Source organism: Maylandia zebra, linkage group LG19 (genome assembly GCF_041146795.1).
Source record: "Maylandia zebra isolate NMK-2024a linkage group LG19, Mzebra_GT3a, whole genome shotgun sequence".
NCBI lineage: Eukaryota > Metazoa > Chordata > Actinopteri > Cichliformes > Cichlidae > Maylandia > Maylandia zebra.
Genome location: NC_135185.1, coordinates 22,063,666 through 22,090,636, shown reverse-complemented (window position 1 = coordinate 22,090,636; position 26,971 = coordinate 22,063,666). Strand labels below are relative to the sequence as shown.

At 37.4% G+C, this 26,971-nt stretch overlaps 2 pseudogenes and 3 gene segments (V, D, J or C); 2 read left to right on the top strand and 3 right to left on the bottom strand.

Moving 5' to 3' along the window:
* The window catches only part of LOC105941099 (Ig kappa chain V region Mem5-like), a 48,004-nt gene extending 40,012 nt beyond the window's left edge, over positions 1-7,992 (top strand). The window contains 2 exon segments of the V gene segment in view: positions 6,805-6,838; positions 7,478-7,992. Coding sequence covers positions 6,805-6,838; positions 7,478-7,800 — 357 coding nt within the window.
* LOC112436545 (Ig kappa chain V region Mem5-like) lies at positions 518-9,529 on the bottom strand. The segment is given in 4 exon segments: positions 518-1,123; positions 1,758-1,791; positions 9,069-9,367; positions 9,460-9,529. Coding segments are annotated over 4 exon segments (711 nt in total).
* Positions 9,530-11,765: 2,236 nt separating this feature from the next.
* LOC112436546 (immunoglobulin kappa variable 4-1 pseudogene) lies at positions 11,766-12,292 on the bottom strand (annotated as a pseudogene).
* Positions 12,293-24,041: 11,749 nt separating this feature from the next.
* On the bottom strand, positions 24,042-24,520 carry LOC143414148 (Ig kappa chain V region 4135-like). The segment is given in 2 exon segments: positions 24,042-24,376; positions 24,469-24,520. Coding segments are annotated over 2 exon segments (387 nt in total).
* LOC143414147 (Ig lambda chain C region pseudogene) lies at positions 24,519-26,538 on the top strand (annotated as a pseudogene). The gene is made up of 3 exons (XR_013094681.1): positions 24,519-24,555; positions 25,117-25,233; positions 25,873-26,538. The product of XR_013094681.1 is annotated as an Ig lambda chain C region pseudogene (transcript).
* The last annotated feature ends 433 nt before the right edge of the window (positions 26,539-26,971 follow it).

Sequence of the window (26,971 nt, the reverse complement as noted above, 5' to 3'; positions counted from 1 at the left end):
AATTTTATTAATTTGATTAGTAAAATTTTAATATTAATTCTACAGTTTGCCAGAAGGCCACACAGGGAGGCAAGAGAACATGTGTTGTTCTTTGATGATACTTTGAGTCAGATTTTTGCAGTATTAATTCCTTGAAAAAACCAGACTGGATGGGCTTAGAGGCTCAAAATCCAAGTCTTAGTCAAAAAACTTGCACAGAAAATATGTCTAGTAATCAGAACCCAATACTGAACCCAGACCCTGTACACAGTTTTTAACTTAAATAAAATTAATCTACTTTGATTTGAACTAAACAATGATAGTGCTTCATGCATGAAAATGTTTTATCAGTTTCCTACCACAGGGTTGGAATTAGGTGTTAAAGTTTTATTTGGGAGGTGGGAAGTTCAGCTGTAGTGGGGCAGCAGAGACTCAGCTACATTTTGCAATAAGACAAAGTTCCATTCATGATGGCTATTTTCCAACTCCTCACCGTATAAAGCTGGATTTTGATTGGTATCTTTATTTTTTGTTTCAAAGGTCAACAGCAATCGCTGACTTTGCACACAAATAAGCCTTTAAAAGCTTCTCCCCAAGAGCAAAACAAAAGTGGTTTTTCTTAAGCCGTGATTTTATTTTGTGATTTTTACTTTTCTTTACACAATGGTTTTAAAAAACAACATGGACAATTTTAACTGATAAACTTAGCATGCACATCATTAGAAAGTCAAATGTTTGCAGAAATATCGCAACAGCAGAAACATGTAGCTTCATCAAAATATAAAACACATCATATGCAGACAGGAAGTGTTGCTGAAGCTCTACTCTGAGCAGTGGTCAGGGTCCAGGGTTTGAGTGACGGGGCTCTGTCCACTCAGACTGGCCTCACAGCTCACTGAGCCCGCCTTCCTCCACTGGTCTGCAGAGAGGCTCAGGGTGCTGCTCCAGCTGTAGCGGCCGTCTGTCCCCAAGACCTCCAGGCTGTTTGAAACCCCTGAGGATGTGCTGGTGCTCCCCACCTTCCAGCCCAAATTCCAGTTTGAGGGGAAGCCCCCGGTGGCCAAACACACCACAGTGGCACTACTCTGTTTGTCTTCCTCTTTGGATGGAGGGAGGACAGTGAGCGTGGGTCTCACCACACCCGCTGGAGGAGAAAAAGTTGAAGATAACCCAAAAAAGAGATACAAATGTACAATCACAGGAATAAATATATATTTAGTAATTACTGATCAAACCTTTATTATTTCATGATGTTTTACAGTTAATAACTTGACCTTGTGATAATTTTCTTATTTGAAACTGACAAAGCTAAAGCACTCATGAGAATACAGTTAAAACTTCACATCTGTTTCTTTCACTTCCTTTAAACTTCATTTGAAATTGATCAACCATGAACACAAAATTGATCTAAATATACTGAGAAAATTATTTTGGATTCTAACAGAACTCCACAAAACATAATTCAATATTTGTTTTTATTTTAAAATTCAGTGGTAAAAATACATTTCAAATCAAAGTGAAGTAAAACGTCACTATCACTGCTTTTAATATCTTAACAAGAGAATATTGAAAGAAGCAAAAATAACTAAAAGAACATTACAATTTGATGTTTTGTGTTATGTAAAAGACTAAATGAATATTAATTTAAGAAAAGTTCATTTCAAAATTGTGACAACTTAATAATAATCACTGAATTTGTTCAAAGTTCTGTTTTGTAGGTTAAAAATATGCTTAATAAATACTACATTTTTCAAAAATTACGAATTTCTGGTACTTACAGCCAACGATGAGTTTGGTTCCTCCACCAAAAGTCCTCCACAGTGATACAAACTCATTAAGTGGCCGTACAAAACCTCCTGCACTCTGAACAAACCTCTAACCACTGAAAATGAACCTTTTAATATAAAACATCACAGTACACCTGATTAAATGCATAAGATGATTTAACTTAAGTGACTTAAACTAATTTAATGAATTGAAATCTTAATTATCATAATTGTATCTTTAGTATTAAGAACTGAAAGACAAAACTTAATTTTCACATAAACCTAAACATACTTTTAAAACACACACAAACAAACAAACAAAAAACTGTTTAAAACAGCAAACAGAAAAACTTTTAAAAAATCATGAATTATGAGGCTATACTGAAGACAGTTTTACAGTTATATTGTATTTGTTGATACCAAAATCAAAAGGTAAGCATACAAACCAGACTCCCACAGGTGTTAAAAATATGTAAATATGTTTCCAATTATTTTCGTCTATTCCATAAAATCTTTAATGGTATTAGTTCAAACAATTTTTCTTTTGATTTTGTGCCACAAAGTTTCCTTCAGTGTGTTGAGAGCAGAGAAATGATTTCCATAGAGAGGAGGCTTTGCATCATCAGCTGATCCTCCAGAGAACTGAGAAGGTTTATAGTCCTGTGACTTCAACGCTGCAGGACTCACAGGACTCACATCTGTCAGTCAACACAGCAGAAAGCACAACCACCATGACTCTCATCACCATCCTCATCTGGACGCTGACCTGCTGCTGTTTTACAGGTTCATTCACTCAGCAACATTTCCAACATGATGTGCTGCTTTTTCTCTCATTGATTTCTGCTGATAAATGAATGATTTGTTTTTGTCTGCAGGATGCAGCGGTCAGGTGACTGTGACTCAACCTCCAGTAGTGACATTTACTCCTGGAAACACTGTCACTCTGACCTGTAGGACCAATCCAAAAGTTTATACTTGGACAGATGGAGATAGTAGAGTAGCTTGGTATCAGCAGAAATCTGGAGCAGCTCCAAAGTTGGTCATTTACTTGGGTACAAAACCCACAAGTGAATTTTCTTCTCGATTCTCTGGCCGAGGAGATGGAGTGGACGCAGCAATGACCATCAGTGGAGTTCAGGCTGAAGATGCAGCAGTTTACTACTGTCAGAGTGCCCATGAAATAAACAGTGCTTGGGTGTTCACACAGTGATTTGTAGTCATACAAAAACCTCCATCAGTCAGACTGCAGAGACACTGAGCTGTTACAGCAGGAACTGACTGCAGCTGCTGAAGAGGAAGAAACACTGACACAGACCAGTGAACACACAGCTGATGAGCACTTAAAGACTTAAGCAAGCAATAATAATCATTATTTACTGTATTTCTGAAGTTTAATTTATTGAAAGATATTTTAAAGAATCTAAAGACACCACATAATTCATTTATGTTCCCATTTAATTACCACAAAACAAAACAGTTCTTACTCAAGTACACATTTCAGTTATTAAAACTGAAAATGAAAACATTCTACTTTTCCCTGCTATCAAATATCACCAGATACAAAAGATATGGCAATCTAAATGTCACCTTATTTTTTTTCACTGACTGGTTTAAGATTCCCAATAAAATAAGAAAAAAGGGAAAAGAAAAAGAAAACTCCACAGCCTCAAACAGAGGCCTCGGGCATTTCTTTTTAATGTCTGTGAAAGATTTATAAGCAACACAATTATAACCATCAAAATTAGACTTAGTGAATCCGATAAATCTTTTCTGTGAGATTTCTAAAAATTAAAAAAAAATACCAATAACAAATAAATTTTCTATGTTAGGAAATACAGTAAAAATCCGTGTAATAATTTGGATGATCTAATAATATTTGATCTGTTTCAAAGCACAATGTTAGTGCTTTCAATTAAAAATTATTTCTTATGAAGATGCAACAAAAACTCAAGTATCACTGATCTTATGTAGGGTGTGAACAGTCTGATGTTATAAGAGTTTTCTGAGATTTTGTTTTTTAACAGGTTCATCAGGTCACTAATGTAACAAAGCTGAATAATTATTTCACTTTGCATTTCACACACAAATTTTCTCTCGTGCAAACACGATATTGGTTTGACTGTATGGGTTTTGTTTTGAATGATTGCCAGTTTTACCAGTTTAAGAAAAGTTCATCTTTAATCATCAGTGATATACAGGCTGTAGATACTGGAGAGTGTTTTGCTGACTCTAACCTCACTAAGTACAAATTACAGATTTAGGTTGAATGATTGTGTTACATGAATTTTGTCTGAATTTTGAAATAGGGATTTTAAAAATTCTTACACCAAGTTATGTTCTGTTCACATTTCCTGACAAAGGTGGCTGTTTAAATATAATAATGATAATAGTAATAATAATATTAAAGGTCATGTTACGTTTACAATGTAACATGATCTGTAAAATTGCTGATCATGCTAAAAGCATGTCCAACATGTTCCAGCAGTTCCACCATGACTCCCATCACCATCCTCATTCACACTCTGACTTACAACTGTTTAATAGATCAGAAATACTTTAAACACAGAAAATAATTTCATCACCAAAAACCCAGATTAGCGCTCATATAAATTCATAAATTTGCAGGCACTATGTTAGTCTTGCAGATATAAGCATATTTTTGGCGTTAAATAAAGACATAGTGCATTATCCTTCATCACAATGTTCAGTCAAAATTTAATTTTACAAATTTGAGGCAAAAATGTAAGTGCATAAAATGAAATTGTATGCAGATACAAGTGCATCTATTTTCTTTTCCAATCCAGGGTGCTGTTGACAGAAAACACAATATTGCTTTTACTTTTTAAATTCGAGGAAATGTTTGCAGAATATGCCTGCATTTGTAGCTGTAAAAAATACTGCCATTGACGTCTATAGACGTCAATTGAAAAACTTAACTTCTGTGGCTCTTCAAAAATGAGTAAAAATGCTCAAAAACCCTGGCAGTGGGGAGTTACCTGATTTGTAAATGGCTGGCAGTGAATGAGTTAAGATTGAAGCATTAATTAATGGCAGGACTTCTTTGCGCAGTCTTGTAGGAATGGGGTCTAAAAGACACGTTGATGGTTTGAGGAAGCAGTTACTGAAGTTAACTCAGAAAGACCAACTGGAGAAAAAGACTATATGAATATTAATGGCACTGAAAGTTGCTGTAGATAATGTTACATCTGTGAGACGATTATGAGTATTTTTTCTCTCTAATGGTTCAAATTTTATTTGTGAAGAAGTTCATGAAGTCATTTCTAGTTAACATTAAAGGAACGGTTGAGTCAAAAGAGCTCTGATTTTTTGTCAGCCTGGCTACAGTGCTGAAGAGAAACCTTGGGTTGTTCTTATTTTCTTTAATCAGTGATGAATAGAAAGATGTTCTAGCTTTACAGAGGGCTTTCTTATAATGCAGCAAACTAAAGCTAAAAGATGATCTTCTAACTTTGTTTTATGCCATTTTGTCTCCAGCTTATAAGTTATCTGCTTTAAGGTGCGTGTTTGAGAGTTATACCACAGAGTCAAGTACTTTTGATTTGAGGATCTCTTTTTCTCATGAGCTACAGTAACCAGAGTCATACTTAGTGAGGAGGCAAAATTATTAACAAGATGATCGACCTCTGTTGGAGCAGTGTTCAGGTAGCTGCCCTGCTCTATGTTGGTAAAGGGCATTGAAAATGATAAAAGGGAGTGAATATTTCAGAATTCCCCAAAAGAAGTGTAGATGAGTATTTAGTGCTTGGTGAGGTTACTGTCAGCTCTGTGTTCACTGGTCTGTGTCAGAGTTTCTTCCTCTTCAGCAGCTGCAGTCAGTTTCTGCTGTACCAGCTCAGTTTCTCTGCAGTCTGACTGAGGGAGGTTTTTGTACGAGTACAAATCACTGTGTGAACACCCAAGCACTGTTTATTTCATGTGAACTCTGACAGTAGTAAACTGCTGCATCTTCAGTCTGAACTCCACTGATGGTCATAGAGAAGTCAGAGCTGCTTCCACTGCCACTAAATCGAGTTGGTGTTCCTGACTGAAGCGTTTTCGCATATCTTATCAGGAGCTTTGGAGTCTGTCCAGACTTCTGCTGATACCAGAATACATAATCATCATCATCAAAATCTCTGTAAACATCTTGGCTGGTCCTACAGGTCAGAGTGACAGTGGATCCAGGAGTAGATGTCACTACTGGAGGTTGAGTCACAGTCACCTGACCGCTGCATCCTGCAGACAGAAACAAATCATTCATTTATCAGCAGAAATCAATGAGAGAAAAAGCAGCACATCATGTTTGAAATGTTGCTGAGTGAATGAACCTGTAAAACAGCAGCAGGTCAGCGTCCAGATGAGGATGGTGATGAGAGTCATGGTGGTTGTGCTTTCTGCTGTGTTGACTGACAGATGTGAGTCCTGCAGTGTTGAACTCACAGGACTATAAACCTTCTCAGTTCTCTGGAGGATCAGCTGATGATGCAAAGCCTCCTCTCTATGGAAATCATTTCTCTGCTCTCAACACACTGAAGGCAACGTAGGCACAAAGTCAGAAGAATAATTGATTGAATTAATACCATTAATAATTTTATGCCATAGAGAAAAACATATTTGGAAACATATTTACGTATTTTTAACACCTGGATTAAAATGGCACTCTGGTCTGTATGCTCATTTTTGATTTTGATATCATAAATACAATATACCTGTATAACGTTCTTAAGTATATTGTCATAGTTTCACAATTCATGCTTTTTTGAGGCATTTCTCGTTGCTGTTTTAATCAGTGTTTTGTGTGTTTTAAAAAATTTATATGTGTAATGTGAAAATTCCGTTTTGTCGTTCAGTTCTTAATACTCAAAATACAGTAATGACAATTATGATTTAAATTCATTAAATAATTTTTAGTCACTTTAGTCAAATCATCTTCTGCATTTAATCAGGTGTACTGTGATGTTTTACTTGAAAAAAAGGTTCATTTTCAGTGGTTAGAGGTTTGTTCAGAGTGCAGGAGGTTTTTGTACGGCCACTTAATCAGTTTGTATCACTGTGGAACACTTTTGGTGGAGGAACCAAACTCATCGTTGGCTGTAAGTACCAGAAATTCGTAATTTTTGATAAACATAGTATTTATTAAGCATTTAAATCAATCTATTAAACAGAACTTTAATTAAATTCAGTGATTATTATTAATGTCATGGCAACATTTTGGAAGAACTTTTCTTAAATCAATATTCATTCGGTCTTTTAAGGAACTGAACTTACAGAAAACAAATTTTGATGGTTTTTTGGGTTCATTTCACTTTAAATATTATCCGGTTACAATAATAAAATCTGTGATAGTGACTTTTTAGCTGACTTTGATTTAAAATGTATTTTTACTCAGGAATTATAAAATAAAAACAAATATTGAATTATGTTTTGTCGACTTATGTTAGAAAAAAGAAATTAACTCAGTATATTTAGATCAATTTTGTGTTCATGGTTGATCAATTTCAAATGAAGTTTAAAGGAAGTGAAAGAAACAGATGTGAAGTTTTAACTGTATTCTCATGAGTGCTTTAGCTTTGTCAGTTTCAAATAAGAAAATTATCACAGGGTCAAGTTATTAACTGTAAAACATCATGAAATAATAAAGGTTTGATCAATAATCACTAAATATATATTTATTCCTATGTTTGTACATTTGTATCTCTTTTTTGGGTTATCTTCAACCTTTTCTCCTCCAGCGGGTGTGGTGAGGCCCACCCTCACTGTCCTCCCTCCATCCAAAGAGGAAGACAAACAGAGTAGTGCCACTGTGGTGTGTTTGGCCACCGGGGGCTTCCCCTCAAACTGGAATTTGGGCTGGAAGGTGGGGAGCACCAGCACATCCTCAGGGGTTTCAACCAGCCTGGAGGTCTTGGGGACAGACGGCCGCTACAGCTGGAGCAGCACCCTGAGCCTCTCTGCAGACCAGTGGAGGAAGGCGGGCTCAGTGAGCTGTGAGGCCAGTCTGAGTGGACAGAGTCCCGTCACTCAAACCCTGGACCCTGACCACTGCTCAGAGTAGAGCTTCAGCAACACTTCCTGTCTGCATATGATGTGTTTTATATGTTTCTGCTGTTGCGATATTTCTGCAAACATTTGACTTTCTAATGATGTGCATGCTAAGTTTATCAGCTAATATTATCCATGTCGACTTTAAAAAAGGGTGTAATAAAAGTAAAAATCACAAAATAAAATCACAGCTTAAGAAAAATCACTTTTGTTTTGTTCTTGGGGAGAAGCTTTTAAAGGCTTATTTGTGTGCAAAGTCAGCGATTGCTGTTGACCTTTGAAACAAAAGATAAAGATACCAACTAAAATCCAGCTTTATACTGGTGAAGAGTTGGAAAATTTTCCATCACGAATGTAATATGGTCTTATATGTTGCAAAATGTAAAGTCGCTGCTGCCCTGCTACAGCTGAACTTTCAACCTCCCAAATCCAACTTTAACACCTGATTCCAACCCTGTGGTAGGAAACTGAAAAAACAAATACAAACAACATGTTCATGTATGGAATGCAATCATTGTTAAGTTCAAATCAAAGTAGCTGATTAAGTTAAAAACTGTGTACAGGGTCTGGGTTCAATATTTGGTTTTGATGACTAGATGAATTTTCTGTGCAAGTTTTTTGACTAAGACTTGGATTTTGAGCCTCTAAGCCCATCCAGTCTGTTTTCTCAAGGAATTAATACTGCAAAAATCTGACTCAAAGTATCATCAAAGAACAACACATGTTCTCTTGCTTCCCTTCGTGGCCTTCTGGCAAACTGTAGAATTAATATTAAAATTTTACTAATCAAATTAATAAAATTAACCAAATACATTTTTCTGCAATTTTTGCTAGTTTTCGTTATCCCGATCATGTGGCGGTTTAATTTTGACCTTGTTGTCACCAATTAGTTTTAAATATGTATTTATGTATGCTGTGATATAAAAAAGTATTTCTTATAATTTGATTTTATTTAAAATGTGAAGCACCCTATAACTTTGTGATTTAAAATGTACTGCATAAACAAAATTATTTTCATATTACCTTATTATCCACAGCAAATTAGAAGTAATACAAAATGTAGTGAGATAAGCATAATATGTTGCAGATTCTAAACAGTGTTACTTAATTTAAAATCTTCTTAATAATGTGATCAGGAATGAATACATATTTTAGTTTCCACCTCTGAAAGTGGACTCAGTGAACCAGTGATGCATGTCAGAGTCTGTATTAGAAGCTCACAGCTGCAACACTGCAAATAGTAACTGAGGGAGGTTTTTGTACGACTCTGTATCACTGTGTGCACTGTCCTACATATGCTCCCATACAGTAGTAATCTCCTGCATCTGCAGCCTGAACTCCATTGATTGTCAAAGTGAACTCAGGCTCAGATCCACTGCTGCTGAAATGACTCGGAGTACCAGATTCACGGCTGCTGATTTTGTAAAACAGCAGTTTGGGAGGCTGCCCAGGTTTCTGTAGATACCAGCTGAGATCATTATCAACTCCTTTACTGGCTTTACAGCTCAGAGAGACCGTCTGTCCCACAGCAGCAGCTTTAAACACAGGAGACTGAGTCACAGATGAACTGGCATCTGATCCTGGAAATTAAAATATGTTACTTTGTTAAAATGACAGTGTGATGTAAATTACAACATAACAGAGAATATAACAGAACCACATCACTCATCACCTTGAAGTCTGAGCATGATTGTGATGAGCAGTGAAGTCAGTAACATCATCATCATTATGAAAAATCTCACTGTCAGAGACTCTGCACAGATGTTTCCCGCTGGTTCTTCTTAAACTGGTTTAGGATCAGTGAAGCGCAGCAAGCATTCAAAACAGAACCTACAAACAAATACCTGTTTGTGTGTGTGTGTGTGTGTGTGTGTGTGTGTGTGTGTGTGTGTGTGTGTGTGTGTGTGCGTGCGTGCGTGTGTGTGTGTGTGAGAGAGAGAGAGAGAGAGACTAGTTATTCTCATTGCAGTTGAAAAACTCTACACCTGCAGCCTTCAGCCAAAGTGAAGAAATTTTTTATGCAGCCATGAATCATTGTGTAAACACTTCACTACCATGGTAACCCACAGTAATAATCTGCAGCATCTACTGCCTGAAGATCACTGGTGGATAAAGTGTACTGAGAACCAGATCTACTGCCTTGGAGTCAAGATGGAGTTCCTGAGTTTGGGAGGCTGTCCAGGTTTCTAAAGGTACTAAGTTCAGCAACTCCCTGTGGTGCTGATGGTCACAGTCCCTTACAGGCTTGGCTTAACAGAGTTAGAAAACTTTTGGCAAATGACTTTGAAATGAGGACTAAAATGATGTGAATCTTGAGGAAAAAACAACAGAAAATGTATCAGGTTAAATCAGAGAAACATGAGCAGCACAAACAGAATTAAAAACAAACAAATAAAAAAACTCTCACCTTGACTCAGAAAGCCAAACATTATAACCTGAGTTACTGGAAACATCACTTGACCCTGACCACTGCTCAGAGTAGAGCTTCAGCAGTTACACTGCGACCCAGTGTTTTCTGTTTTTGTTTTAAGTTTTATTCTGGGAATTGTGGCTTTCTGTCTTGTATTTCCTCTTTTACCTCTTTTAAAACACCCACGTCCAGTGTTCAGTGTTTTGGGTTTTGCATCACTGTTGTCTTGTCTAATTAGGGTCAGCTGTGTCTCCCTCCTGTCTGCCATTTTCTTGTTACTTTTGTGTGTATACAAACCGTAGCTTGCCTCCACCAGTGTGTGAATGCGAGAGTGAATGAATAGTGGCATTGTAAAGCGCTTTGGGTGCCTTGAAAAGCGCTATATAAATCCAATCCATTATCATTATTATTATTATATTTAGTGCGTGGTTACCTCTGTTCTTCGTTGCCGTTACATGTATTCCGTTACTCCCCAACACTGGAGGCTATAAGAAGATTCTGTTTCTGTGCTGTGATGAGCTCTGAAACATGACTGAAACTCTTCAAATAAGCCATTCCTCTGCAGATGATCTGTTAGCTGTTTGACAACTACTCTTTCAAGAATGTTTGACATGAAAGAAAGCTAAGACTAACTGGCAAAGACTGCTGGGTCAAGAGAAGGCTTTTTAAGTAACTGTTTAACTACTGCCAGCTTGAAGGCCTGTGGCACATAGCCGATTACTAGAGACAGGTTGATCATGTTTAAGATTGAAGCATTAATTAATGGCAGGACTTCTTTGCGCAGTCTTGTAGGAATGGGGTCCAAAAGACATGCTGATGATTTGAGGAAGCAGTTACTGAAGTTAACTCAGAAAGACCAACTGGAGAAAAAGACTCTATATGAATATTAATGGCACTGAAAGTTGCTGTAGATAATGTTACATCTGTGAGACGATTATGAGTATTTTTTCTCTAATGGTTCAAATTTTATTTGTGAAGAAGTTCATGAAGTCATTTCTAGTTAACATTAAAGGAACGGTTGAGTCAAAAGAGCTCTGATTTTTTGTCAGCCTGGCTACAGTGCTGAAGAGAAACCTTGGGTTGTTCTTATTTTCTTTAATCAGTGATGAATAGAAAGATGTTCTAGCTTTACAGAGGGCTTTCTTATAATGCAGCAAACTAAAGCAAAAAGATGATCTTCTAACTTTGTTTTACGCCATTTTGTCTCCAGCTTATAAGTTATCTGCTTTAAGGTGCGTGTTTGAGAGTTATACCACAGAGTCAAGTACTTTTGATTTGAGGATCTCTTTTTCACATGAGCTACAGTAACCAGAGTCATACTTAGTGAGGAGGCAAAATTATTAACAAGATGATCGACCTCTGTTGGAGCAGTGTTCAGATAGCTCCCCTGCTCTATGTTGGTACAGGGCATTGAAGATGATAAAAGGGAGTGGATATTTCAGAATTCCCCAAAAGAAGTGTAGATGAGTATTTAGTGCTTGGTGAGGTTACTGTCAGCTCTGTGTTCACTGGTCTGTGTCAGAGTTTCTTCCTCTTCAGCAGCTGCAGTCAGTTCCTGCTGTAACAGCTCAGTTTCTCTGCAGTCTGACTGAGGGAGGTTTTTGTACAACTACAAAACACTGTGTGAACACATTAGCACTGTTTATGTAGTGGTAACTCTGACAGTAGTAAACTGCTGCATCTTCAGCCTGAACTCCACTGATGGTCATAGAGAAGTCAGAGCTGCTTCCACTGCCACTAAATCGAGTTGGTGTTCCTGACTGAAGCTTTTTCGCATATCTTATCAGGAGCTTTGGAGTCTGTCCAGACTTCTGTTGATACCAGGCCATACCCTCATCACCATCAGACCATCTGTAAACAGCTCGGTTGGTCCTACAGGTCAGAGTGACAGTGTTTCCAGGAGTAGATGTCAGTACTGGAGGTTGAGTCACAGTCACCTGACCGCTGCATCCTGCAGACAAAAACAAATCATTCATTTATCAGCAGAAATCAATGAGAGAAAAAGCAGCACATCATGTTTGAAATGTTGCTGAGTGAATGAACCTGTAAAACAGCAGCAGGTCAGCGTCCAGATGAGGATGGTGATGAGAGTCATGGTGGTTGTGCTTTCTGCTGTGTTGACTGACAGATGTGAGTCCTGCAGTGTTGAACTCACAGGACTATAAACCTTCTCAGTTCTCTGGAGGATCAGCTGATGATGCAAAGCCTCCTCTCTATGGAAATCATTTCTCTGCTCTCAACACACTGAGGGCAACGTAGGCACAAAGTCAGAAGAATAATTGATTGAATTAATACCATTAATAATTTTATGCCATAGAGAAAAACATATTTGGAAACATATTTATGTATTTTTAACACCTGGATTAAAATGGCACTCTGGTCTGTATGCTTATTTTTGATTTTGATATCATAAATACAATATACCTGTATAACGTTCTTAAGTATATTGTCATAGTTTCACAATTCATGCTTTTTGAGGCATTTCTGGTTGCTGTTTTAAACAGTGTTTTGTGTGTTTTAAAAAATTTATATGTGTAATGTGAAAATTCCGTTTTGTCGTTCAGTTCTTAATACTCAAAATACAGTAATGACAATTATGATTTAAATTCATTAAATAATTTTTAGTCACTTTAGTCAAATCATCTTCTGCATTTAATCAGGTGTACTGTGATGTTTTACTTGAAAAAAAGGTTCATTTTCAGTGGTTAGAGGTTTGTTCAGAGTGCAGGAGGTTTTTGTACGGCCACTTAATGAGTTTGTATCACTGTGGAACACTTTTGGTGGAGGAACCAAACTCATCGTTGGCTGTAAGTACCAGAAATTCGTAATTTTTGATAAACATAGTATTTATTAAGCATTTAAATCAATCTATTAAACAGAACTTTAATTAAATTCAGTGATTATTATTAATGTCATGGCAACATTTTGGAAGAACTTTTCTTAAATCAATATTCATTCGGTCTTTTAAGGAACTGAACTTACAGAAAACAAATTTTGATGGTTTTTTGGGTTCATTTCACTTTAAATATTATCCGGTTACAATAATAAAATCTGTGATAGTGACGTTTTAGCTGACTTTGATTTAAAATGTATTTTTACTCAGGAATTATAAAATAAAAACAAATATTGAATTATGTTTTGTCGACTTATGTTAGAAAAAAGAAATTAACTCAGTATATTTAGATCAATTTTGTGTTCATGGTTGATCAATTTTAAATGAAGTTTAAAGGAAGTGAAAGAAACAGATGTGAAGTTTTAACTGTATTCTCATGAGTGCTTTAGCTTTGTCAGTTTCAAATAAGAAAATTATCACAGGGTCAAGTTATTAACTGTAAAACATCATGAAATAATAAAGGTTTGATCAATAATCCCTAAATATATATTTATTCCTATGTTTGTACATTTGTATCTCTTTTTTCGGTTATCTTCAACCTTTTCTCCTCCAGCGGGTGTGGTGAGGCCCACCCTTACTGTCCTCCCTCCATCCAAAGAGGAAGACAAACAGAGTAGTGCCACTGTGGTGTGTTTGGCCACCGGGGGCTTCCCCTCAAACTGGAATTTGGGCTGGAAGGTGGGGAGCACCAGCACATCCTCAGGGGTTTCAACCAGCCTGGAGGTCTTGGGGACAGACGGCCGCTACAGCTGGAGCAGCACCCTGAGCCTCTCTGCAGACCAGTGGAAGAAGGCGGGCTCAGTGAGCTGTGAGGCCAGTCTGAGTGGACAGAGCCCCGTCATTCAAAGCCTGGACCCTGACCACTGCTCAGAGTAGAGCTTCAGCAACACTTCCTGTCTGCATATGATGTGTTTTATATTTTGATGAAGCTACATGTTTCTGCTGTTGCGATATTTCTGCAAACATTTGACTTTCTAATGATGTGCATGCTAAGTTTATCAGCTAATATCATCCATGTCGACTTTAAAAAAAGGGTGTAATAAAAGTAAAAATCACAAAATAAAATCACAGCTTAAGAAAAATCACTTTTGTTTTGTTCTTGGGGAGAAGCTTTTAAAGGCTTATTTGTGTGCAAAGTCAGCGATTGCTGTTGACCTTTGAAACAAAAGATAAAGATACCAACTAAAATCCAGCTTTATACTGGTGAAGAGTTGGAAAATTTTCCATCACGAATGCAATATGGTCTTATATGTTGCAAAATGTAAAGTCGCTGCTGCCCTGCTACAGCTGAACTTTCCACCTCCCAAATCCAACTTTAACACCTGATTCCAACCCTCTGGTAGGAAACTGAAAAAACAAATACAAACAACATGTTCATGTATGGAATGCAATCATTGTTAAGTTCAAATCAAAGTAGCTGATTAAGTTAAAAACTGTGTACAGGGTCTGGGTTCAATATTTGGTTTTGATGACTAGATGAATTTTCTGTGCAAGTTTTTTGACTAAGACTTGGATTTTGAGCCTCTAAGCCCATCCAGTCTGGTTTTCTCAAGGAATTAATACTGCAAAAATCTGACTCAAAGTATCATCAAAGAACAACACATGTTCTCTTGCTTCCCTTCGTGGCCTTCTGGCAAACTGTAGAATTAATATTAAAATTTTACTAATCAAATTAATAAAATTAACCAAATACATTTTTCTGCAATTTTTGCTAGTTTTCGTTATCCCGATCATGTGGCGGTTTAATTTTGACCTTGTTGTCACCAATTAGTTTTAAATATGTATTTATGTATGCTGTGATATAAAAAAGTATTTCTTATAAGTTGATTTTATTTAAAATGTGAAGCACCCTATAACTTTGTGATTTAAAATGTACTGTATAAACAAAATTATTTTCATATTACCTTATTATCCACAGCAAATTAGAAGTAATACAAAATGTAGTGAGATAAGCATAATATGTTGCAGATTCTAAACAGTGTTACTTAATTTAAAATCTTCTTAATGATGTGATCAGGAATGAATACATATTTTAGTTTCCACCTCTGAAAGTGGACTCAGTGAACCAGTGATGCATGTCAGAGTCTGTATCAGAAGCTCACAGCTGCAACACTGCAAATAGTAACTGAGGGAGGTTTTTGTACGACTCTGTATCACTGTGTGAACTCTGGGCCTGTATATGCTCCCATACAGTAGTAATCTCCTGCATCTGCAGCCTGAACTCCATTGATTGTCAAAGTGAACTCAGGCTCAGATCCACTGCTGCTGAAATGACTCGGAGTATCAGATTCACGGCTGCTGATTTGGTAAAACAGCAGTTTGGGAGGCTGTCCAGGTTTCTGTAGATACCAGCTGAGATCATTGTCAACTCCTTCACTGGCTGTACAGCTCAGAGAGACCGTCTCCCCCAAAGCAGCAGCTTTAAACACAGGAGACTGAGTCACAGATGAACTGGCATCTGATCCTGGAAATTAAAATATGTTACTTTGTTAAAATGACAGTGTGATGTAAAGTACAAATTAACAGAGAATATAACAGAACCACATCACTCATCACCTTGAAGTCTGAGCATGATTGTGATGAGCAGTGAAGTCAGTAACATCATCATCATTATGAAAAATCTCACTGTCAGAGACTCTGCACAGATGTTTCCCGCTGGTTCTTCTTAAACTGGTTTAGGATCAGTGAAGCGCAGCAAGCATTCAAAACAGAACCTACAAACAAATACCTGTTTGTGTGTGTGTGTGTGTGTGTGTGTGTGTGTGTGTGTGTGTGTGTGTGTGTGCGTGCGTGCGTGTGTGTGTGTGTGAGAGAGAGAGAGAGAGAGACTAGTTATTCTCATTGCAGTTGAAAACTCTACACCCGCAGCCTTCAGCCAAAGTGAAGAAATTTTTTATGCAGCCATGAATCATTGTGTAAACACTTCACTACCATGGTAACCCACAGTAATAATCTGCAGCATCTACTGCCTGAAGATCACTGGTGGATAAAGTGTACTGAGAACCAGATCTACTGCCTTGGAGTCAAGATGGAGTTCCTGAGTTTGGGAGGCTGTCCAGGTTTCTAAAGGTACTAAGTTCAGCAACTCCCTGTGGTGCTGATGGTCACAGTCCCTTACAGGCTTGGCTTAACAGAGTTAGAAAACTTTTGGCAAATGACTTTGAAATGAGGACTAAAATGATGTGAATCTTGAGGAAAAAACAACAGAAAATGTATCAGGTTAAATCAGAGAAACATGAGCAGCACAAACAGAATTAAAAACAAACAAATAAAAAAACTCTCACCTTGACTCAGAAAGCCAAACATTATAACCTGAGTTACTGGAAACATCACTTGACCCTGACCACTGCTCAGAGTAGAGCTTCAGCAGTTACACTGCGACCCAGTGTTTTCTGTTTTTGTTTTAAGTTTTATTCTGGGAATTGTGGCTTTCTGTCTTGTATTTCCTCTTTTACCTCTTTTAAAACACCCACGTCCAGTGTTCAGTGTTTTGGGTTTTGCATCACTGTTGTCTTGTCTAATTAGGTTCAGCTGTGTCTCCCTCCTGTCTGCCATTTTCTTGTTACCTTGTGTGTATATTTAGTGCGTGGTTACCTCTGTTCTTCGTTGCCGGTACATGTATTCCGTTACTCCCCAACACTGGAGGCTATAAGCAGATTCTGTTTCTGTTCTGTGATGAGCTCTGAAACATGACTGAAACTCTTCAAATAAGCCATTCCTCTGCAGATGATCTGTTAGCTGTTTGACAACTACTCTTTCAAGAATGTTTGACATGAAAGAAAGCTAAGACTAATTAGCTAAGACTGCTGGGTCAAGAGAAGGCTTTTTAAGTAACTGTTTAACTACTGCCAGCTTGAAGGCCTGTGGTACATAGCCGATTACTAGAGACAGGTTGATCATGTTTAAGATTGAAGCATTAATTAATGGCAGGACTTCTTTGCGCAGTCTTGTAGGAATGGGGTCTAAAAGACACGTTGATGGTTTGAGGAAGCAGTTACTGAAGTTAACTCAGAAAGACCAACTGGAGAAAAAGACTCTATATGAATATTAATGGCACTGAAAGTTGCTGTAGATAATGTTACATCTGTGAGACAATTATGAGTATTTTTTCTCTAATGGTTCAAATTTTATTTGTGAAGAAGTTCATGAAGTCATTTCTAGTTAACATTAAAGGAACGGTTGAGTCAAAAGAGCTCTGATTTTTTGTCAGCCTGGCTACAGTGCTGAAGAGAAACCTTGGGTTGTTCTTATTTTCTTTAATCAGTGATGAATAGAAAGATGTTCTAGCTTTACAGAGGGCTTTCTTATAATGCAGCAAACTAAAGCAAAAAGATGATCTTCTAACTTTGTTTTACGCCATTTTGTTTCCAGCTTATAAGTTATCTGCTTTAAGGTGCGTGTTTGAGAGTTATACCACAGAGTCAAGTACTTTTGATTTGAGGATCTCTTTTTCTCATGAGCTACAGTAACCAGAGTCATACTTAGTGAGGAGGCAAAATTATTAACAAGATGATCGACCTCTGTTGGAGCAGTGTTCAGATAGCTGCTCTGCTCTATGTTGGTAAAGGGCATTGAAAATGATAAAAGGGAGTGAATATTTCAGAATTCCCCAAAAGAAGTGTAGATGAGTATTTAGTGCTTGGTGAGGTTACTGTCAGCTCTGTGTTCACTGGTCTGTGTCAGAGTTTCTTCCTCTTCAGCAGCTGCAGTCAGTTCCTGCTGTAACAGCTCAGTTTCTCTGCAGTCTGACTGAGGGAGGTTTTTGTACGAGTACAAATCACTGTGTGAACACATAAGCACTGTTTATTTCATGTGAACTCTGACAGTAGTAAACTGCTGCATCTTCAGTCTGAACTCCACTAATGGTCATAGAGAAGTCAGAGCTGCTTCCACTGCCACTAAATCGAGTTGGTGTTCCTGACTGAAGCTTTTTCGCATATCTTATCAGGAGCTTTGGAGTCTGTCCAGACTTCTGCTGATACCAGAATACATAATCATCATCATCAAAATCTCTGTAAACATCTTGGCTGGTCCTACAGGTCAGAGTGACAGTGTTTCCAGGAGCAGATGTCACTACTGGAGGTTGAGTCACAGTCACCTGACCGCTGCATCCTGCAGACAAAAACAAATCATTCACTTATCAGCAGAAATCAATGAGAGAAAAAGCAGCACATCATGTTTGAAATGTTGCTGAGTGAATGAACCTGTAAAACAGCAGCAGGTCAGCGTCCAGATGAGGATGGTGATGAGAGTCATGGTGGTTGTGCTTTCTGCTGTGTTGACTGACAGATGTGAGTCCTGCAGTGTTGAACTCACAGGACTATAAACCTTCTCAGTTCTCTGGAGGATCAGCTGATGATGCAAAGCCTCCTCTCTATGGAAATCATTTCTCTGCTCTCAACACACTGAAGGCAACGTAGGCACAAAGTCAGAAGAATAATTGATTGAATTAATACCATTAATAATTTTATGCCATAGAGAAAAACATATTTGGAAACATATTTACGTATTTTTAACACCTGGATTAAAATGGCACTCTGGTCTGTATGCTCATTTTTGATTTTGATATCATAAATACAATATACCTGTATAACGTTCTTAAGTATATTGTCATAGTTTCACAATTCATGCTTTTTTGAGGCATTTCTCGTTGCTGTTTTAATCAGTGTTTTGTGTGTTTTAAAAAATTTATATGTGTAATGTGAAAATTCCGTTTTGTCGTTCAGTTCTTAATACTCAAAATACAGTAATGACAATTATGATTTAAATTCATTAAATAATTTTTAGTCACTTTAGTCAAATCATCTTCTGCATTTAATCAGGTGTACTGTGATGTTTTACTTGAAAAAAAGGTTCATTTTCAGTGGTTAGAGGTTTGTTCAGAGTGCAGGAGGTTTTTGTACGGCCACTTAATGAGTTTGTATCACTGTGGAACACTTTTGGTGGAGGAACCAAACTCATCGTTGGCTGTAAGTACCAGAAATTCGTAATTTTTGATAAACATAGTATTTATTAAGCATTTAAATCAATCTATTAAACAGAACTTTAATTAAATTCAGTGATTATTATTAATGTCATGGCAACATTTTGGAAGAACTTTTCTTAAATCAATATTCATTCGGTCTTTTAAGGAACTGAACTTACAGAAAACAAATTTTGATGGTTTTTTGGGTTCATTTCACTTTAAATATTATCCGGTTACAATAATAAAATCTGTGATAGTGACTTTTTAGCTGACTTTGATTTAAAATGTATTTTTACTCAGGAATTATAAAATAAAAACAAATATTGAATTATGTTTTGTCGACTTATGTTAGAAAAAAGAAATTAACTCAGTATATTTAGATCAATTTTGTGTTCATGGTTGATCAATTTCAAATGAAGTTTAAAGGAAGTGAAAGAAACAGATGTGAAGTTTTAACTGTATTCTCATGAGTGCTTTAGCTTTGTCAGTTTCAAATAAGAAAATTATCACAGGGTCAAGTTATTAACTGTAAAACATCATGAAATAATAAAGGTTTGATCAATAATCACTAAATATATATTTATTCCTATGTTTGTACATTTGTATCTCTTTTTTGGGTTATCTTCAACCTTTTCTCCTCCAGCGGGTGTGGTGAGGCCCACCCTCACTGTCCTCCCTCCATCCAAAGAGGAAGACAAACAGAGTAGTGCCACTGTGGTGTGTTTGGCCACCGGGGGCTTCCCCTCAAACTGGAATTTGGGCTGGAAGGTGGGGAGCACCAGCACATCCTCAGGGGTTTCAACCAGCCTGGAGGTCTTGGGGACAGACGGCCGCTACAGCTGGAGCAGCACCCTGAGCCTCTCTGCAGACCAGTGGAGGAAGGCGGGCTCAGTGAGCTGTGAGGCCAGTCTGAGTGGACAGAGTCCCGTCACTCAAACCCTGGACCCTGACCACTGCTCAGAGTAGAGCTTCAGCAACACTTCCTGTCTGCATATGATGTGTTTTATATGTTTCTGCTGTTGCGATATTTCTGCAAACATTTGACTTTCTAATGATGTGCATGCTAAGTTTATCAGCTAATATTATCCATGTCGACTTTAAAAAAGGGTGTAATAAAAGTAAAAATCACAAAATAAAATCACAGCTTAAGAAAAATCACTTTTGTTTTGTTCTTGGGGAGAAGCTTTTAAAGGCTTATTTGTGTGCAAAGTCAGCGATTGCTGTTGACCTTTGAAACAAAAGATAAAGATACCAACTAAAATCCAGCTTTATACTGGTGAAGAGTTGGAAAATTTTCCATCACGAATGTAATATGGTCTTATATGTTGCAAAATGTAAAGTCGCTGCTGCCCTGCTACAGCTGAACTTTCAACCTCCCAAATCCAACTTTAACACCTGATTCCAACCCTCTGGTAGGAAACTGAAAAAACAAATACAAACAACATTTTCATGTATGGAATGCAATCATTGTTAAGTTCAAATCAAAGTAGCTGATTAAGTTAAAAACTGTGTACAGGGTCTGGGTTCAATATTTGGTTTTGATGACTAGATGAATTTTCTGTGCAAGTTTTTTGACTAAGACTTGGATTTTGAGCCTCTAAGCCCATCGAGTCTGGTTTTCTCAAGGAATTAATACTGCAAAAATCTGACTCAAAGTATCATCAAAGAACACCACATGTTCTCTTGCTTCCCTTCGTGGCCTTCTGGCAAACTGTAGAATTAATATTAAAATTTTACTAATCAAATTAATAAAATTAACCAAATACATTTTTCTGCAATTTTTGCTAGTTTTCGTTATCCCGATCATGTGGCGGTTTAATTTTGACCTTGTTGTCACCAATTAGTTTTAAATATGTATTTATGTATGCTGTGATATAAAAAAGTATTTCTTATAATTTGATTTTATTTAAAATGTGAAGCACCCTATAACTTTGTGATTTAAAATGTACTGCATAAACAAAATTATTTTCATATTACCTTATTATCCACAGCAAATTAGAAGTAATACAAAATGTAGTGAGATAAGCATAATATGTTGCAGATTCTAAACAGTGTTACTTAATTTAAAATCTTCTTAATAATGTGATCAGGAATGAATACATATTTTAGTTTCCACCTCTGAAAGTGGACTCAGTGAACCAGTGATGCATGTCAGAGTCTGTATCAGAAGCTCACAGCTGCAACACTGCAAATAGTAACTGAGGGAGGTTTTTGTACGACTCTGTATCACTGTGTGCACTGTCCTACATATGCTCCCATACAGTAGTAATCTCCTGCATCTGCAGCCTGAACTCCATTGATTGTCAAAGTGAACTCAGGCTCAGATCCACTGCTGCTGAAATGACTCGGAGTACCAGATTCACGGCTGCTGATTTTGTAAAACAGCAGTTTGGGAGGCTGTCCAGGTTTCTGTAGATACCAGCTGAGATCATTATCAACTCCTTTACTGGCTGTACAGCTCAGAGAGACTGTCTCCCCCAAAGCAGCAGCTTTAAACACAGGAGACTGAGTCACAGATGAACTGGCATCTGATCCTGGAAATTAAAATATGTTACTTTGTTAAAATGACAGTGTGATGTAAAGTACAACATAACAGAGAATATAACAGAACCACATCACTCATCACCTTGAAGTCTGAGCATGATTGTGATGAGCAGTGAAGTCAGTAACATCATCATCATTATGAAAAATCTCACTGTCAGAGACTCTGCACAGATGTTTCCCGCTGGTTCTTCTTAAACTGGTTTAGGATCAGTGAAGCGCAGCAAGCATTCAAAACAGAACCTACAAACAAATACCTGTTTGTGTGTGTGTGTGTGTGTGTGTGTGTGTGTGTGTGTGTGTGTGTGTGTGTGTGTGTGTGTGTGCGTGCGTGCGTGTGTGTGTGTGTGAGAGAGAGAGAGAGAGAGACTAGTTATTCTCATTGCAGTTGAAAAACTCTACACCTGCAGCCTTCAGCCAAAGTGAAGAAATTTTTTATGCAGCCATGAATCATTGTGTAAACACTTCACTACCATGGTAACCCACAGTAATAATCTGCAGCATCTACTGCCTGAAGATCACTGGTGGATAAAGTGTACTGAGAACCAGATCTACTGCCTTGGAGTCAAGATGGAGTTCCTGAGTTTGGGAGGCTGTCCAGGTTTCTAAAGGTACTAAGTTCAGCAACTCCCTGTGGTGCTGATGGTCACAGTCCCTTACAGGCTTGGCTTAACAGAGTTAGAAAACTTTTGGCAAATGACTTTGAAATGAGGACTAAAATGATGTGAATCTTGAGGAAAAAACAACAGAAAATGTATCAGGTTAAATCAGAGAAACATGAGCAGCACAAACAGAATTAAAAACAAACAAATAAAAAAACTCTCACCTTGACTCAGAAAGCCAAACATTATAACCTGAGTTACTGGAAACATCACTTGACCCTGACCACTGCTCAGAGTAGAGCTTCAGCAGTTACACTGCGACCCAGTGTTTTCTGTTTTTGTTTTAAGTTTTATTCTGGGAATTGTGGCTTTCTGTCTTGTATTTCCTCTTTTACCTCTTTTAAAACACCCATGTCCAGTGTTCAGTGTTTTGGGTTTTGCATCACTGTTGTCTTGTCTAATTAGGGTCAGCTGTGTCTCCCTCCTGTCTGCCATTTTCTTGTTACTTTTGTGTGTATACAAACCGTAGCTTGCCTCCACCAGTGTGTGAATGCGAGAGTGAATGAATAGTGGCATTGTAAAGCGCTTTGGGTGCCTTGAAAAGCGCTATATAAATCCAATCCATTATCATTATTATTATTATATTTAGTGCGTGGTTACCTCTGTTCTTCGTTGCCGGTACATGTATTCCGTTACTCCCCAACACTGGAGGCTATAAGAAGATTCTGTTTCTGTGCTGTGATGAGCTCTGAAACATGACTGAAACTCTTCAAATAAGCCATTCCTCTGCAGATGATCTGTTAGCTGTTTGACAACTACTCTTTCAAGAATGTTTGACATGAAAGAAAGCTAAGACTAATTAGCTAAGACTGCTGGGTCAAGAGAAGGCTTTTTAAGTAACTGTTTAACTACTGCCAGCTTGAAGGCCTGTGGCACATAGCCGATTACTAGAGACAGGTTGATCATGTTTAAGATTGAAGCATTAATTAATGGCAGGACTTCTTTGCGCAGTCTTGTAGGAATGGGGTCTAAAAGACACGTTGATGATTTGAGGAAGCAGTTACTGAAGTTAACTCAGAAAGACCAACTGGAGAAAAAGACTCTATATGAATATTAATGGCACTGAAAGTTGCTGTAGATAATGTTACATCTGTGAGACGATTATGAGTATTTTTTCTCTAATGGTTCAAATTTTATTTGTGAAGAAGTTCATGAAGTCATTTCTAGTTAACATTAAAGGAACGGTTGAGTCAAAAGAGCTCTGATTTTTTGTCAGCCTGGCTACAGTGCTGAAGAGAAACCTTGGGTTGTTCTTATTTTCTTTAATCAGTGATGAATAGAAAGATGTTCTAGCTTTACAGAGGGCTTTCTTATAATGCAGCAAACTAAAGCAAAAAGATGATCTTCTAACTTTGTTTTACGCCATTTTGTTTCCAGCTTATAAGTTATCTGCTTTAAGGTGCGTGTTTGAGAGTTATACCACAGAGTCAAGTACTTTTGATTTGAGGATCTCTTTTTCTCATGAGCTACAGTAACCAGAGTCATACTTAGTGAGGAGGCAAAATTATTAACAAGATGATCGACCTCTGTTGGAGCAGTGTTCAGATAGCTGCTCTGCTCTATGTTGGTAAAGGGTATTGAAAATGATAAAAGGGAGTGAATATTTCAGAATTCCCCAAAAGAAGTGTAGATGAGTATTTAGTGCTTGGTGAGGTTACTGTCAGCTCTGTGTTCACTGGTCTGTGTCAGAGTTTCTTCCTCTTCAGCAGCTGCAGTCAGTTCCTGCTGTAACAGCTCAGTTTCTCTGCAGTCTGACTGAGGGAGGTTTTTGTACGAGTACAAATCACTGTGTGAACACATAAGCACTGTTTATTTCATGTGAACTCTGACAGTAGTAAACTGCTGCATCTTCAGTCTGAACTCCACTGATGGTCATAGAGAAGTCAGAGCTGCTTCCACTGCCACTAAATCGAGTTGGTGTTCCTGACTGAAGCTTTTTCGCATATCTTATCAGGAGCTTTGGAGTCTGTCCAGACTTCTGCTGATACCAGAATACATAATCATCATCCTCAAAATCTCTGTAAACATCTTGGCTGGTCCTACAGGTCAGAGTGACAGTGTTTCCAGGAGCAGATGTCACTACTGGAGGTTGAGTCACAGTCACCTGACCGCTGCATCCTGCAGACAAAAACAAATCATTCATTTATCAGCAGAAATCAATGAGAGAAAAAGCAGCACATCATGTTTGAAATGTTGCTGAGTGAATGAACCTGTAAAACAGCAGCAGGTCAGCGTCCAGATGAGGATGGTGATGAGAGTCATGGTGGTTGTGCTTTCTGCTGTGTTGACTGACAGATGTGAGTCCTGCAGTGTTGAAGTCACAGGACTATAAACCTTCTCAGTTCTCTGGAGGATCAGCTGATGATGCAAAGCCTCCTCTCTATGGAAATCATTTCTCTGCTCTCAACACACTGAAGGCAACGTAGGCACAAAGTCAGAAGAATAATTGATTGAATTAATACCATTAATAATTTTATGCCATAGAGAAAAACATATTTGGAAACATATTTACGTATTTTTAACACCTGGATTAAAATGGCACTCTGGTCTGTATGCTCATTTTTGATTTTGATATCATAAATACAATATACCTGTATAACGTTCTTAAGTATATTGTCATAGTTTCACAATTCATGCTTTTTTGAGGCATTTCTCGTTGCTGTTTTAATCAGTGTTTTGTGTGTTTTAAAAAATTTATATGTGTAATGTGAAAATTCCGTTTTGTCGTTCAGTTCTTAATACTCAAAATACAGTAATGACAATTATGATTTAAATTCATTAAATAATTTTTAGTCACTTTAGTCAAATCATCTTCTGCATTTAATCAGGTGTACTGTGATGTTTTACTTGAAAAAAAGGTTCATTTTCAGTGGTTAGAGGTTTGTTCAGAGTGCAGGAGGTTTTTGTACGGCCACTTAATGAGTTTGTATCACTGTGGAACACTTTTGGTGGAGGAACCAAACTCATCGTTGGCTGTAAGTACCAGAAATTCGTAATTTTTGATAAACATAGTATTTATTAAGCATTTAAATCAATCTATTAAACAGAACTTTAATTAAATTCAGTGATTATTATTAATGTCATGGCAACATTTTGGAAGAACTTTTCTTAAATCAATATTCATTCGGTCTTTTAAGGAACTGAACTTACAGAAAACAAATTTTGATGGTTTTTTGGGTTCATTTCACTTTAAATATTATCCGGTTACAATAATAAAATCTGTGATAGTGACTTTTTAGCTGACTTTGATTTAAAATGTATTTTTACTCAGGAATTATAAAATAAAAACAAATATTGAATTATGTTTTGTCGACTTATGTTAGAAAAAAGAAATTAACTCAGTATATTTAGATCAATTTTGTGTTCATGGTTGATCAATTTTAAATGAAGTTTAAAGGAAGTGAAAGAAACAGATGTGAAGTTTTAACTGTATTCTCGTGAGTGCTTTAGCTTTGTCAGTTTCAAATAAGAAAATTATCACAGGGTCAAGTTATTAACTGTAAAACATCATGAAATAATAAAGGTTTGATCAATAATCCCTAAATATATATTTATTCCTATGTTTGTACATTTGTATCTCTTTTTTCGGTTATCTTCAACCTTTTCTCCTCCAGCGGGTGTGGTGAGGCCCACCCTTACTGTCCTCCCTCCATCCAAAGAGGAAGACAAACAGAGTAGTGCCACTGTGGTGTGTTTGGCCACCGGGGGCTTCCCCTCAAACTGGAATTTGGGCTGGAAGGTGGGGAGCACCAGCACATCCTCAGGGGTTTCAACCAGCCTGGAGGTCTTGGGGACAGACGGCCGCTACAGCTGGAGCAGCACCCTGAGCCTCTCTGCAGACCAGTGGAAGAAGGCGGGCTCAGTGAGCTGTGAGGCCAGTCTGAGTGGACAGAGCCCCGTCATTCAAAGCCTGGACCCTGACCACTGCTCAGAGTAGAGCTTCAGCAACACTTCCTGTCTGCATATGATGTGTTTTATATTTTGATGAAGCTACATGTTTCTGCTGTTGCGATATTTCTGCAAACATTTGACTTTCTAATGATGTGCATGCTAAGTTTATCAGCTAATATCATCCATGTCGACTTTAAAAAAGGGTGTAATAAAAGTAAAAATCACAAAATAAAATCACAGCTTAAGAAAAATCACTTTTGTTTTGTTCTTGGGGAGAAGCTTTTAAAGGCTTATTTGTGTGCAAAGTCAGCGATTGCTGTTGACCTTTGAAACAAAAGATAAAGATACCAACTAAAATCCAGCTTTATACTGGTGAAGAGTTGGAAAATTTTCCATCACGAATGCAATATGGTCTTATATGTTGCAAAATGTAAAGTCGCTGCTGCCCTGCTACAGCTGAACTTTCCACCTCCCAAATCCAACTTTAACACCTGATTCCAACCCTCTGGTAGGAAACTGAAAAAACAAATACAAACAACATGTTCATGTATGGAATGCAATCATTGTTAAGTTCAAATCAAAGTAGCTGATTAAGTTAAAAACTGTGTACAGGGTCTGGGTTCAATATTTGGTTTTGATGACTAGATGAATTTTCTGTGCAAGTTTTTTGACTAAGACTTGGATTTTGAGCCTCTAAGCCCATCCAGTCTGGTTTTCTCAAGGAATTAATACTGCAAAAATCTGACTCAAAGTATCATCAAAGAACAACACATGTTCTCTTGCTTCCCTTCGTGGCCTTCTGGCAAACTGTAGAATTAATAT